The sequence below is a fragment of the Lycium ferocissimum genome, chromosome 4 (genome assembly GCF_029784015.1).
Source record: "Lycium ferocissimum isolate CSIRO_LF1 chromosome 4, AGI_CSIRO_Lferr_CH_V1, whole genome shotgun sequence".
Taxonomy (NCBI): domain Eukaryota; kingdom Viridiplantae; phylum Streptophyta; class Magnoliopsida; order Solanales; family Solanaceae; genus Lycium; species Lycium ferocissimum.
Genome location: NC_081345.1, coordinates 35,878,883 through 35,892,238, shown reverse-complemented (window position 1 = coordinate 35,892,238; position 13,356 = coordinate 35,878,883). Strand labels below are relative to the sequence as shown.

At 32.0% G+C, this 13,356-nt stretch overlaps 1 protein-coding gene across 1 annotated transcript; it reads left to right on the top strand.

Moving 5' to 3' along the window:
* Positions 1–9,019: 9,019 nt before the first annotated feature.
* On the top strand, positions 9,020–12,928 carry LOC132054653 (lysine--tRNA ligase). Its single transcript, XM_059446629.1, has 5 exons — positions 9,020–9,148; positions 9,259–9,402; positions 10,061–10,110; positions 12,571–12,650; positions 12,810–12,928. Exons 2-5 carry the CDS (start codon positions 9,286–9,288, stop codon positions 12,845–12,847), a joined length of 285 nt encoding a protein of 94 aa, XP_059302612.1. The 5' UTR covers positions 9,020–9,148; positions 9,259–9,285; the 3' UTR covers positions 12,848–12,928.
* Positions 12,929–13,356: the final 428 nt, after the last annotated feature.

The following is a 13,356-nucleotide window of genomic DNA, read 5'->3' as shown; positions in this document are numbered from 1 at the left end:
CTTTTTTTGAGATTTTTTTTTTTTGGGTGGGGGGGGGTGGGGGTGGGGGTTGTAGTGGTGTAGAAAATCCAGAAAAGAACATTAAAAACTTCAAAAAGAAAAAAATTGGGTGAGGGGAGGGGGTGGTGTGGTATGGGGAGGTGGGGTTGGGGTGGAGTTGGTGGGGCTTGGGTGGGTATTTTTCGAAAAGTGTTTTGTACCAACCAAATGAACGTGAGAAAATAAGTAAGAGATTCAATTATTTTCTACTACCCAAATGAACATAAGAAAATAAGTAGAAATTCATTAATTTTTCAAAAACACATTTTTTATGAAAACATTTTTCCTCCATACCGAACACACCCGAAAAGTAAAAAGAAGATGCAGTCTGTTCTTGCCACGTATACAACATAAAAAAGTTGTGGCTGGTGGAAGAAGAGAGTTGCAATTCAGTCAAAGGAATAAAAAATTTATCGGGCTACTACAGTAAGATACAAAGATTCCATTTAGCCCAATCACAGTCAAATTTATCAAAATTGTCTCGGAAGTAACATGCAGGCATGTTGACCTGTTGCCTGCTTATCCCCATTTATTAGATAGTAGAACAGAATTGCATGTTATATAAAGTCATATTAATTTATTATAATTAAGTTTTAAATTATGATAATAATATTTATTATTAAACCAACATATGCACATACTTTTTACCTGTACTGTGGTACTGATACGCATAGGCGCAAGTAAATGAGGAATTTTGCTTATTTTACACGTGGCATTCATTCTGACAACTTTGGTGGAGGGATCCTTTCAAGGCAGTTCTTCACGAAGCAGAACACGGACACTTCACACTGCTTTTCGCCCTGCTATATAACTTATAGTTTTTCTAGAATTTATTTTCCATTTCGAATTACGTGTATAGATGTTAATCTAGTGTTAGCAACCACCAAATGATACAATAAATCGCGAAGCAATTAGATAATACGATGTTTAATTAAAAGAAGGATCTATATTAATAAACATAGCAACATTCCGAATTCACATTAATGAGTATATCTAGACACAGTAAAAGAATAAATAAACAAAATACAATTTAAACATAACAACATTTCGAATTCACATTAATGAGTTTATTTAGACTTATTAAAAGAATAACAAAATACGATTGAAACTAGTCATAGATCTAAAGAAAGAAGAAAACTCTTGCAAAACAATGTGGCGTCACGAAAAACCCTAGAGAATAAATTCTAAATATTGCCCCCGTAAGACTCTTCAAGACAAAAGTTCTCTAAGTAACCAAAATATACTTTATGGGCTTCATCAAAACGTGTACACATGCTCAATTACACTTTCTGTATCGCTTTTGGAAGCTGAATTTCGCCAAAGGTGATTTGTGTTCTTCATCTAAAAGTCATATTGTTCGCTAAAGGCAATCTAGATCGCCATTGGCGATTTTGAATTGCTTAAAGCAATTTTGATCATGTTAGTGGCAATTTGAAATCTGGCCTCTATCTTTCGCGATTCTAAACTTCTAAAAGTTGTTACTTGACTAAAATTTCGCTTCTCATTACATCATTTCGCCATTAGCGATTCAAATGCGATTAGTGATCTACCTTAATTAATGGAGTTTCTCAATTAACGTTCAAAGTTACATAATTGTGCAGCTCTTTTGATTATTGTCTTACATTCTTTTCGTCTTCTAAATTCTGCAACAACTAAAATTTGAAATCATGCAACTCATATAAGACAACATCAACAAACAACATGCCCAGTATAATTTCACTAGGTGAGACATGGGGAGGGTAGAGTGTACAAAGACCGTACACCATCTTGAATCTAGTCATACTCATCAATTAAAGACGACAAAAAATTATGTAAAGATGTGAATAAATCGATAAAAACCCCAATTTATCATCACCAAATATACAAATTAAAAGAAGAATCATTCGTTATAAGTTTTTAATTTTTTACTTTTTAAATTGCATTAATTTGATAGAGAGTAGATGAAAGTAATTTTAAGAAATTGTGAGGTTGCAATAGTACATACTTATCAAGGTGTCGAAAGGTTGCAATAGCACGCCTTTGGTTCATTATAGGTTATCTTTCACATATTTTTTTTCCCCCATTTATTTGTTTTATTGTAGTTTGTTGTAGTACTTATTTATTGTTGGACAATAATTTTTTCTTTTGGTACAAGAATATTATAATAGTAGGATTCAAAGGAAGCATAAAATGTTGTTCTAACTTTTGAAGGATATTTTGGTAATTCAGTCTAAACTTTACGGTTTTCTATTTCTATTTATAGATATAAATACTTGAAAAGTATAGCAATAAATAATAGATTTTCTTGTACGATAGCTTAAATTTTGTACGGTCTATTTAGGCCAAATAATTTTTTTACTCAAATATTGAACTTTAATATTGTAAGTTGTCACTTTAACCGTCCAAATTTCATACTCCTTTTTAACATAAATGTTTCACATTTTCCTTTATTTATACAAGTGACTTTACATCCTTATACAATCTTAAATTTTTTTTTTAATTTTTTTTTTTTAGTAATACTAGTTTTAGTGTATGCGTTACGTCAATTAATATAAAACGATGATGTAGGAGAAACGAACTTAAAAGGCATTAACGTTGCCTGCCAAACTGAGGTCCTTCATATGAATTTGTTTAATATAGATTGACAAAATCAATGCATCTCTCGATTTGATTCAGATTTGACTTTGAAAAATTAACGATAGAACATGCTGATTTTCAGAGGAAAAAAAAAAGATACTTACACGAATTAAATACTCCATAAAATTCTGAAAAAGTCACCCAAACGCACATCGGATTGCCTCCTCTCTAGCCCAAAATTACGCTCTATTAATCAGTTCTTCAGGCATGGCCGTTGGGTTCTTCCATTCAATCAAGCAGGATTTTTTTTGACTTCGCGTAATTAGATGCACGTCGTAAGATAAACCAAGTATCATATTAATCCTGCCATGGAATAAAATCAAGTATCTACTTCTCATCTATCTTGAAAACTTCCTTGTTTCAACATTTAAATCATGCCATTTACACCATTACTTTTGCCATGAGATAACTTCTTCCGTCTACTCCATCACTTTTGCCAAGGTCGTATCTGAGGTTCATATTGTACTCATAGACGTTGTAGTATCTTTGATTGAACTATTAGGTCTAGGTAGACATCTTCTTTTATTTTCGTAGAAAATGTGCGTTCTATTCAAAGTTCTAATTAGTATCCTATTCAATGACTGAAAGCATATACGATCAGAATTATATTCAATCTAACTTCTTGAGTAATTTTCTTTTGGGACATCAATGTTGATACATAAAAATTAAAAATTGAAGGATGAATAGTTGTAAGCAAAATCAAGACTATAGTATTAAAAAAAGAAGGATACTTGACAATTATCTGATCATGCAAAGAAAGTCCCTCCTCATATATAGGGACAATACGACATCATTACCACAATCAAGCACATTACCTTTTTTGGAGCATAATATCCCTCATGGTGGAACTTTCAAACTCCTCAGAAAAGGGTACATACAAATATAATATTAGCAATTTCCTATCCTAAAAAGATTGTTTATGAGGTCAAACTTTGGGAAGATTATCTGTGTGGTAAATGAGTAACGTTGTCATGGTAATACATTATTTACAATGAATAGTCAAAGTGATACAGAATCCTCCAACCAAAAGCCTATAAACATAGCATCCTCAACGGAAAAAATTCATTTGAAACGAATACTGATTCTGACGTCGAAGAATAAAAGAAATACTAAGAGGGAACGAAACAGTATTAAAATTGCACCATCACATTTATCGAATAATTATGGAGGTAGTTAATTCTATCAAGAAAATTGAAATTTACTGAAATATAATAGATACGATGATTAGAGGTGTAAAAGATACAAATAATAACTCTCAGGTGATAAGAATGTGAATAATAACTTACTACTTTGGTTAAAAAACACCAGAGGTTTCTCCCACAGTTAAATTGACCAAGCGAGATTCCTGAACAAGAAATCCGACTTTAGAAGAAGCAACCATAAAGAAAGTCACAAGTAGTATTCCGGAAAAAACGTTTAATGGGTAGCAAATAAAATTTGAGCTCTTTCCTAGCATCTTGTTGAATGTTGGATATTTGTCAAAAAAATAAAATAAAAAAATAAAAATCTGCTTCAAGCAATTCTGGATCACTACCTCTGGTAAACATGCGGTCAGCTCTTGTAAACGGGAGGTCTCTTTAGTTTTAATTGTGGAACGCCAGGTGTTATAGCTCAAATGAGAATGGATTTGTATATGGTACAATCTTAATTGATTTTGAACTCTTAAATATTTAGGACTTCTCATACTGTTCAAATAAGGAAAGATTTAATAACCAAAATTTTAGTTAATTTCAAAGTCCTATTATTAGAAAATAATTAAATAATAATTTTGATTGCTACAATTTTTTTTTTAACAACTCAAAAGATGTTGGTCCAAAGTAAATCTAACGGAGGATAAATTAATACTTTTTTTTTCGTATACTATAGAACAAAAAAATAATAATCTTCGCTAAAAAATAATAAAATTAAAACTTAATGATTGTAAAGTTCTAAAATTTAGGGCTTGCCACCTGGTTCATTCAAATAAGGAGTAAATCAAACGGAGCATTCATAATACTTTGTGTATAACAACTTTGATTGTAAAGTTCTAAATTTAGGACTTGCCACCTAGTTCATTCAAATAAGGAAAGACTTTAATAGTAAAATATTTAGTTATTTAAAGTTTTAAATAAATTTTAGAAGGAATACTACATACATTTATCTAGAGGTAAAAGAGTTCTAGATACGTTAGAAGATTTTAACATGTAAAACGGTTTAATCAAAGGTATTACTATATCAGAACTTAGTTAGAGTTTTAAATGATGTAAAAGGATTTTTGAACTTTTCCTAAACAAATATTGCCAATAACGATGTAGTTTTTTAGTGAAATTTTTTTGGACAAAGCAGATTTATTTTTGTTTTTTGATGAAGTAGATTGTTACTGGTATTAATTGTAATGATAGTGTTTAATGTTTGTTTTTTAGTTGTATTCCACTAAACAAAATTACGCGGCATTATTACTTTTCCAAAATTAATAATGGGTTTCCATGACAAAGTATAAAAGGACTCCTAAAATAATGGTAGTTTTTTTAACTTTTCCAAAAAATAAAATAGGAGAAATATTATAAAGATAATTAAATAATAATTTGAGTAAATAGTAAAATGACTATTTTGTCTATTGTTGAGTATTTTAACGAAGGATAAAAAGTTCAATCAATATTTCTAAGGCCCTTCGTGCTTTTAATATAGTACTAGTTTAGTGTATGCGCTTTGCGCGTAACCAAAACGCGTGCTTCATTTGACAACAAACAATATAAGAAAAATTGGACTGAGCTACGAACTTCGTCATTAACCCGTCGCTATATTACTTATAATTAAGAGATTTTTTTCAATAATTCGCTGTTAATTCGTCGCTAAATAGGATTAATGGTAATTTTTACTGTTTAACTTTCCGTTGATAGTTCATTCTATAGTAAAATATTGAGAGTTTTGTATTTGTTAGAGTAAGTGTACCAAAATAAAATAAATGACAGTTCATTTAGAATAAATTTTATTTTGCTTCCAATTTATCCTTGTTACTTTAAATTTGACATTTAATATTATATTATTATCGAGTTTACGTTATTTTTTAATTTCTTTCACTGATGATATTTTTTTTATTTTTAATAATTTGTATACTTAAGAGTTTTGTCAATTTAAAAAATAACTTTACTAATGAATAATTGCTTCAGTATTATTCGTGAGTGCATTATATGATGTATATATTTGAAAGAATATAACTTTAGCAAAGTGCAAAAATTCTAGAATGGAAAGGAATCGAAAATCAAAATCCTAAATATTAAAAAAATAATTATATGACTACTTCTAAATATTAGGATAAATAATTAAATAATTATTCCAAATATAAGAGAAATCATTAAATTACTATTGAAATTTTCCTAATAGATCACCTATCACAAAAGTTATTTTCACTGATGAAAAATGAATGTGTGGAGAAGCAACAATAGAAATTTAACATGACAGATTGCTACCAACTGATCCTACTACAAGGTACCCTAAATACAACAAAATATCTAACCATCGGAGTGCAAACACCATATATGAATTGTCATAGCTCCTAAAAAATACTCTTTCATCAGTAAATAATTTTTTAAATTATATTTTAACTTCTTTGTCCTCTAGTAATTCACCCATTTCTCCTTTTTATTGTCTTTAGTATAGTTTTTGTTTTCATCTTCCTTGCCTCTTTTACTATTTCACCTCATTTATAAGTATTTTTGAAAAAACAAGAAACAAAATTTCACCCAAACAGAATTTTTGCTTCAAGGATATTCGCAAATGTTGAAATTTTCAATTTCCGTTGCCTCATGTTTTTTCTCTTATTTATTAGAATTTGTGGTTGCTTTTTCGATATATGTTATTTTAGTCCGTGATCGACCATTAATATAGACTTCGACATCAAAGTAACATAAAATTTCTTAGCGATTGTCACATATTATATAATTTGAAACAAAAAACTTTGTAATATGAAGAGTGATATTTACACCAATATAATCACTAATTAATAAGTAGATAACATGACATAGTACAACATTATGGCAGATACAGAAAGTAAAAGATACATGAAAAAAATTAGATTGGCTAAAAAACCTTACTGCACTATAATTCTTTTTGCTATCCACAATAGTTTCTGGCCTATCAATTCCACAAAAACAATATACACGAAGAATAGATTAGAAAAATTAAATTTCATATCGATGATCCAAATAAAGTTTCCAAGAAAGAAAAAGTAAATTATTCTATCTGCTTTAATAAACGGAGGACATAAAAGAATAAGCTTTAGATGTTTAGCTTAGTTGCATGATTCTTCACGTACAAGTTACATGGGTATTTATACACTTACGAAGAAGCCTAGGTAATGTTAACCTAGTCTATTTCTATCGCCTAAAGCATTTATCCTTTATAGTACAAACCCATATGAACTGATATACCTTATACAGACACACACAGAGCTTAGATTTAGGGATCGACTGCAACTCTGATAGTCCTCCTCCATATGGTGTTGTCTAACAAATAAGGAACTTTTAAACCTAGAAGGTATGAAAAATTAAGAAGTCCACAATTTTTGCCTTTTTAATCAAAGTAGATACATGAAATTAATTTTGGAAAGAAAATTCAAGTGATATTAATTAGGACATTAAATTTTCTGTAGAAAGGTGGATTCCAATAATAGCTAGGGGTTGTCCAAAGTGCGTAAACATACATATTTTAATATGAAAAAATAAGCTACAATGTACTTCATCTTTTCGACAAATACTATCAACTGATGTAGAATAATCAATTTCATAGCTCACAAGTCAAGGCATTAGGGATTAGTTGCAACTTTCAATAAATCACCAGTGACCATGGAAAAAAAAATCAATTGTCAAAACCAGCTTGAATACGATCTCCTAGTATTTTGACAAGACAACATATATAAACAAAATTGCATAGTTAGAAATTAAGTAAATGATTTTAGATAAATATAAAACCACTTCTACTGGTGGAGAATGAAATGATGATTGATCTGAATTCTTTCGAACGATGCTTCTCTTACATGGAAGAGATTTCTACAAAGGTAAGTAAAGGAGAATTATTCTTGACATTAAAAGAAGAAAAATGTCATGCTTATATTGACCTTCAGGATATTAGCTCACCTTTGCATGATGGTGAAACGTAAAAATCTTGGACAGTGGTTTATTCTCTTTTAATTCTTCTAGAGTAGCCGATAAAGGAATGTTTTCTCTAGCTCATTGCTGCCAAGTATATCTGTGCTGCTATCGTAACTTTTTGTTCACTACCTAATTCATGGTAATACTGCACACGAAGACAAATATAAGCCAATTTACAATTTCATCAGACGGTGCACTTACCAAATAAAGAAGGAAAAGTAGAACATGATCAATAATGTTTTTTGTCTGTGTCGTCAATTTAACAAATTACAAACCTGTAAAAGAAGGCAATAAGAAAATTGTTACATGACAAGAATTTAATAGCCACAATAATTTGACCTCACGTACAAAGACAAAAAAAAAAACCAAACAATTGAAACTTCAGAATTTAAAAATCTTTCCACGAAGTTAGAAGTTACACAAGAAAAATCTAACTTCAAAATCGGTTCTTGAAATCAATATAAATAGATACGTAGGATTATATGGACCTTTAAATTAGAGTCCTTTACAAACTTGGCAAGGACTCTAAAAATAACGTGATTTTTTCACTTTTCTAAAAGTAAATTATTCGCCAAAACCAAAAAGAATTCCAAAAATAAGGGTGGGTTTTTTACTTTTTCAAAAAATATACCAAAAATAACGGTTGAGATTTTTACTTTTTCAATATAAATATATATTATTAGTGGTTCTTGTTCTTCTTTTTCCTTTCTTAACTTAGCGTTTTCCTTTTCTTTTCCTTTAACCTACGACAATTTGATTCCTATTAAGCTTCTTAATCCCTTTTATTTCCTTTACGTACACAATTCGGTTCCTAGTAAGTAATAACCTATTAATTGTCATTAATTTATAAGGTAAAATAATCAACTATTAATTTGAGTAAAATAGAAAATGACAGTTTTGTCTATTGTATAGTGTTTAATGAAGGTCAAAAAGTTCAATCAACATTTGTAAGACCCTTCGTGCTTTTAATATAGTATAGATAAATTTTTAAATTATATTTCACAATAGATTTGATTGCTATGGATAACAAGGGTATTTTGCATTATGCCCATGGATCCTCAATTTAGTTTGTTGGGAAAACCATGATTGCTGAAGCGTTTGTAGTTACAAAGTCAGTGAAAAAAGCAATAGACAATGGATAGACAAGGCTTTATATCTTTTCTGATGCTAAGGATGTAATAGACACATTGAAGAAAAGTTTTAAAGACTAATTAGAACATGAATGCAACTTGTAATATCCTTCTCTGTTAAATAATTTTTTGTGATTAGTTTTTCTCTGTTACAAAACTCGACAGCTTGCCAATGCATACACTGAATTGAATGACCCTGTTGTCCAACGCCAGCGTTTTGCTGATCAACTCAAGGTATCTGTGGGAAGTGTGCTTCCTGATTTGGTGGTTGTTTTGTGTTCATCTTATTGTATCATTTCATTTACGCGCAACTACTTATTTTAGCATAATTAATGTCAATTCAGGACCGACAATCAGGTAATGATGAAGCTATGGCACTGGATGAGAACTTTTGCAGAGCTCTTGAATATGGATTAACTCCTACTGGTGGTTGGGGATTGGGTATTGACCGACTTGCAATGCTGTTGACAGATTCACAAAACATCAAGGTTTGTGCCTTCACTTGATTTCTTTGTTAGTAAGAAATGACCCCTTAGTTCCAATCTACTTAGAAATGTTACATTGACTGAGGGAATGTTCTGTTGTCTTCCTATATTATCTTCATCAATCCTCATCTCATGAGATAGCTTTTAAGGTTAAGCCAAAGCCCGAGATCTATTTTCTCAACATGGTATCAGAGGTAGAGCAAGACTAATCTAGTTATTGGAAATGTTGGGCTGCCATGTTATATTGTCCACGTTTTAGATGTCCAACACCTAGTCATGTGGGATGATTGCTTTAAATCCGAATGTATTTCTCATTATACAATTTTAGGCAATTCTCACCTCATGATCTAGCTTTTGAGGTTTAGTTAAGCTCAAGTTAGATTGACTCCAAGGTTCTTTATATCTTAAATATGATGAAATGGTCATTTATTTCCAATCATTTCCTCTGTTGTTCTGTCTCACATCCATTTCTAAATGGGTGGAGGAGGGCGTTCGGAGAAGAGGCTACAAAGGCTAGTCTTTTACCAACTTAGTGTTGTCTCTGCATTTTCCCTCACCCTCCTTTTCTTGTCACTTCCTTTTGAAAAGGCCAGTGCTTCAAATCATTGAAGTTAGATACTGAAATCTTTTTTTCTTTCCCTTGTTATAATTTTTTCTACAGGAAGTTCTACTCTATCCAGCCATGAAGCCACAGAATGAGCCCAAGGATAGGTAAAGATTTCCTCCTCTCTTTACTTTGGATGATATATGCAGGCATTAGTGTTTGATATCAGATGCTTAGGATTAAGATACGTCTTGGATCGTGCTGACAGCTAGGTGACTGATTTAGTTGTCCCGGAAAAAGGGAAAAAATTAGCAAAATGATTGATCTCCAATTCAATTTCTTTTGGCTTGGTGGGTAGAGTTACTTCGTACCTGTACTGATAGAAGGATGTATAAATAATATCCATTTTAATGAGTATAGACTAGGCAGTGGCTTTGGGTGGCCTATATTTGAGGAATCTTTTCAAAAACAATCTACTAGGTTGTTCTTCAGTGGGTTTTTTGTGGGGTGGGGCTAATCATGGGGTCTGGTTAGCCGTAGGAAAAGAGTATATTTGCTTGCAAATTTAATTTATGATTTTATGTTTGAGCTAAAGATTTAGCTGCCCAGTAACTAGTCCAGTACAGTTTTTGGATTTTATTAGCACTTTAGTTCTTGATTGAGACATTGTTTTGGGGCAAACAATGTTTCCTACACTTTTGTTCTTTTGTAATTAGCCTCCTGTAACTTTGCATCTTCTTGATGCCTTTCAATGAAACACATTACTTCATCTAAAAAAATGATTTAGCTGCCAGTGAAACATATATTTGAAATTCTCAATGAAGATGCTTTTTAGTATTACATTATTTGAAGTTGAATCTTTATTTGGTGGAATAATATTTAGAACTAAGAGAAGGATGAGTGATGCTAGAAGTTCTTAAAATCCCTGGGTGACTCCTCTGAAGCTGCTTCGCTAGTTGAATTGTGAGAAGTAGCACATTACTATTATATAGAAGCCGCTTGGGAAGTAACTGGCCGTTGTCTTGCCAGCTTGCCGACCAAGGGCTATTCAAGACATTTTAGGTATAACTTTTGCACCTTGCGCCCTACTTGGAGTACCACTGTCACGCCCGTTAAGCCTGCATCACAGACACAGACATAAACTTCTCCGATGAGAACAATTAACGAAAGCTCTGCTGCTTCAGTAGTTCAGTTTGTCAATTGCCTGCTTTGTTTCTTCCCTTGCTTTCTGCTATGCCTTTTGCTGATATAACTTCGTTTCTTTGTTCAATCTCGATTTTGTTTCCCTGTTCAATCTCTGCGCTTTGCGTTTTTCTTTTGCCAGCTGAGCTTTCAATTTGTTCTATTTTTCCTTGTTGTTGCGTATATATGAAGCCCCGCAATAATTTGGCGATGACATGTCTACTTTATTCTTTCATCGTTTTCTGCTGTTTGCTTTTGCGATTGTCTGCTTTCGTTTCCCGCTTCAATTTATGAGCTTCTTCTTCCCTCTGTTTTGGGTTGAATTTGTTTCAACTATTATTGTCAATTTATTTGCTAGTTATTTGGGTTTTTTGGGCTTCCCTTCTGCGTCGTTGCTATCCGTACTGCTATTACTTCGTCTGCTGTCTTTGCAATTTGTGGTTTGGCATGGATTATTTTCTGAATTCATTTTTGCCTTCCTTTAAATCAAGACAAAGTTGGGAGTTAAACACAGGTCGACCAAACATAAAAGAGAGAGAGAGACCAATTCGGGTAAAACAATTCTTAATGTCGAAAGCTAAAAGTCGCCCAGCTTTTTCCGAATTAAGTTGAACAATGCTTAGATTGTCAGCCTTTAACTTCAATTGATAATTTCTGTAGTCCGTCGAATAGAACAGGATAACTAAAGTATGTGTAATTTACCCATCATGGAGGGCACCAAATGAATGTTTTCTTTAATACTTATAATCAATTACATTGCTTTTTGATATTTCATACAATCATCTGTCCAGATAAAATACACAAGTTAATGCAAAATGTTGGGCCCGTGCTTTCACGGGCTAATACATGTAGCGTTTTAGAAGAAGCTTGAAGATATATCCTTAAAAGAGTGAGTAAAATGATATTGCATTGTTTAGTGGCAGGGACTGTTGGGGAATTTTTATGTCTTTTACATGGAATAAATTGGATAATGCCCAGAACTGTGGTTGGGTGCTTGCTTGGCATGAATATAAAACCTTTTTTGTGGATAACCGAGAAATCCCGGAGGGCCCATATGCACAGTTCAAAATACCAGGCTTTTGTTTGCGGCATGATTCAAGCACAAATTATTTCCTTATATGATAGTGGATAATTAGGAAAGAACAAACCAGGTGGTGTTATGCAGGGGGTCTGCTTTTTCAAGACGTAATCTGAAGTTGGCTGGCTGTGTAATTCTTGGTGGAAAGTCGAAAATGTAAGAACTTTTGACGGATTTCACAGGGTTCTCAAAGTCTCCGTTGCGCAGGATGCAGTGTCGTAAAATAGATACTACGAGAATGAAATGTTCCATAAAGAGGCTTATTGCAATTCTGAGACAGATTTCATGTCCTTTTTTTTTTTTTCCGTTCAGCTATTTAAAAAATACATCTCCACACTTTTCATTGAGTTTTCTTTTTTCCATCCAGCAATAAAAAGCCTGAGGAATCTGCCAAGCCTCTTCAAGATGGACAAGCCAAACCTCAAGATGGACCTACTACAATGCAAGGTAGATAAATCTTGTAGATATTTTTATTTTCTTCTACTGTCAAGTTCGGGGGAAAGCATTTTCATTTTTGCCTCTGCATGTAGAGATAACCTAGTTTTTCATTGATGTGTGTGTCTTTGGGAGAGAACTACCTACTAACTTGTTCGTGCCTTGCTACAGATGTGGAAAAGCAGATGTCCGGCCTCACAACGAAGTGAAAATCATAGATATTCTGGGTTGAGTTCCTGCTGCTCCTGGAGTTCACAGATATTTTGAGCTATCTTTTTGATGATTTGATTCCTTTATAATTAATCCATGTATTACTAGTATACGCATAACTTTAACCAGTTACCAAACGACCTCAGATTCTATTGAAATGGATAATTGAAATTTTAAGTACAAATATAAGAGTTCATCTCCAAACTATTACATATACTCTAAACTTGTCAAATTTTAAAAAATTTATTTCCTTCTTATTTAGACTATTGCCTATGAAGTTTCGTACTTCCAAAAATCAAACTTACAGATCTTCGAATATGAAGTTTAGGTGTTGGCAAACTTGTTATCCGAGGTTGAAGATGGATTAGACAGATAAATTTCAAATAATTTATAAAGGTTGATTATATTTTAAATAGCGGTCCTAACAATTACTCTTTGGATACTTCGTCCGAAAATGAAAATGGATGTCCAAAACTTGATTTTTATTTATTTTTTATTTTTTACGACA

Excerpts from the sequence above, each read along its gene's own strand:
- LOC132054653 (XM_059446629.1), top strand. The coding sequence starts at position 9,286 with ATGGCACTGGATGAGAACTTTTGCAGAGCTCTTGAATATGGATTAACT. Across the intron at positions 9,403-10,060 it reads CAGATTCACAAAACATCAAG|GAAGTTCTACTCTATCCAGC; the intron begins GTTTGTGCCTTC and ends TTTTTTCTACAG. Across the intron at positions 12,651-12,809 it reads TGGACCTACTACAATGCAAG|ATGTGGAAAAGCAGATGTCC; the intron begins GTAGATAAATCT and ends GCCTTGCTACAG.